This window comes from Vicia villosa, linkage group LG6 (genome assembly GCF_029867415.1).
Source record: "Vicia villosa cultivar HV-30 ecotype Madison, WI linkage group LG6, Vvil1.0, whole genome shotgun sequence".
NCBI lineage: Eukaryota > Viridiplantae > Streptophyta > Magnoliopsida > Fabales > Fabaceae > Vicia > Vicia villosa.
Window position 1 is genome coordinate 133,107,026 of NC_081185.1, and position 1,311 is coordinate 133,108,336.

A 1,311-nucleotide genomic window follows, 5' to 3' on the forward strand; every position below is an offset into this window, starting at 1 on the left:
CATTCGGGTACGTCGAATAGTTGGAAAACATTGTGCCAACCATCGAGAATAAAAGTGGTAAGTTGCGAGCAGCACCAAAAGATGAGTATTGTGTTCAAATGGCTGACATGCTCCTCGGTAGAAGATCGAAAAATGAGATCTTGAGTTGTTTAGAAGGTCATGTTAAGTACAACCACATCTTTATCGACAGTCATAAGAATGTTTTCAGAATCTTTGATTAGAAATTTTATAATTAAAAGAAAATAAAAACAATCTGGGAATAAAAATGCAATTGAAGAAATGAGAGTATTCTTCATTAAGATAAAACTCCAAATACAAGAATCACAACTAATACTAACAGATCAGTTCAAACAGATCAAGAATAACTAAACTAAATGAACCGAAACAAGAAAACAACTGCATAATTCTTTGAAATAAACCCAACATTTACATCTAAACGCAGCTAGTGCATACGAAACCCTAGACCGAAAACTAGAATCAACCTCCGAAACCGTAAAGAGTCCTTCCCTGCCTCTTCAAAGCATAAACCACATCCATGGCGGTGACGGTTTTCCTTCTAGCATGCTCAGTGTAGGTAACAGCATCACGAATAACGTTCTCAAGGAAGATCTTGAGAACACCACGGGTTTCTTCATAGATGAGACCACTGATTCTCTTCACACCACCTCTTCTAGCCAAACGACGAATTGCAGGCTTCGTAATACCCTGGATGTTATCACGAAGCACCTTTCTATGCCTCTTTGCTCCTCCTTTACCCAAACCCTTTCCTCCTTTTCCGCGACCTGACATTTTTCTCTTAAGATTATCAACTCTAAAGATTTGAATAAGAAGATTGAATTGAGAATGGATGATATGAATTTTGGGGGTCGTGTTTATATATGAAGACTGCGAGTAGAAAGAACACTTTCAGCCATTGATTATAATTTAATCGATGGATGACGATGGCGATCCGCGTCGTCTCGTTTGATTTGTGTGCTACCGTTGATGTAAGGTGATGGACGGTATCCCTTCTTTGATGTTATAATGCTCGAATAGCCCCTTTCTTGCGGATCGATGACGTGGCAGTGTCTAAAAACATATATGCGATATGACTTAAAACTTAAAAGGATGCGTGATAATATGATACACCTGGAATAAATTCATAGAATTATTCAAATACCAACATACTGAATTCAAAGTGTTTAGAATAAAAATATTTAAAATAATTTTCTCTACTTTAAATGAAATTATCTTTACAATAATCATTTTCAATTCTCAATCATAGTTTCTAATTAATATTACTTTTTACATTATCTTTGACATTATATTTAA

General features: G+C 35.6%; 1 protein-coding gene across 1 annotated transcript; it reads right to left on the reverse strand.

The window, feature by feature from the left end:
- Positions 1–271: 271 nt before the first annotated feature.
- On the reverse strand, positions 272–857 carry LOC131610065 (histone H4). Its single transcript, XM_058881933.1, has one exon. It carries the CDS (start codon positions 787–789, stop codon positions 478–480), a length of 312 nt encoding a protein of 103 aa, XP_058737916.1. The 5' UTR covers positions 790–857; the 3' UTR covers positions 272–477.
- Positions 858–1,311: the final 454 nt, after the last annotated feature.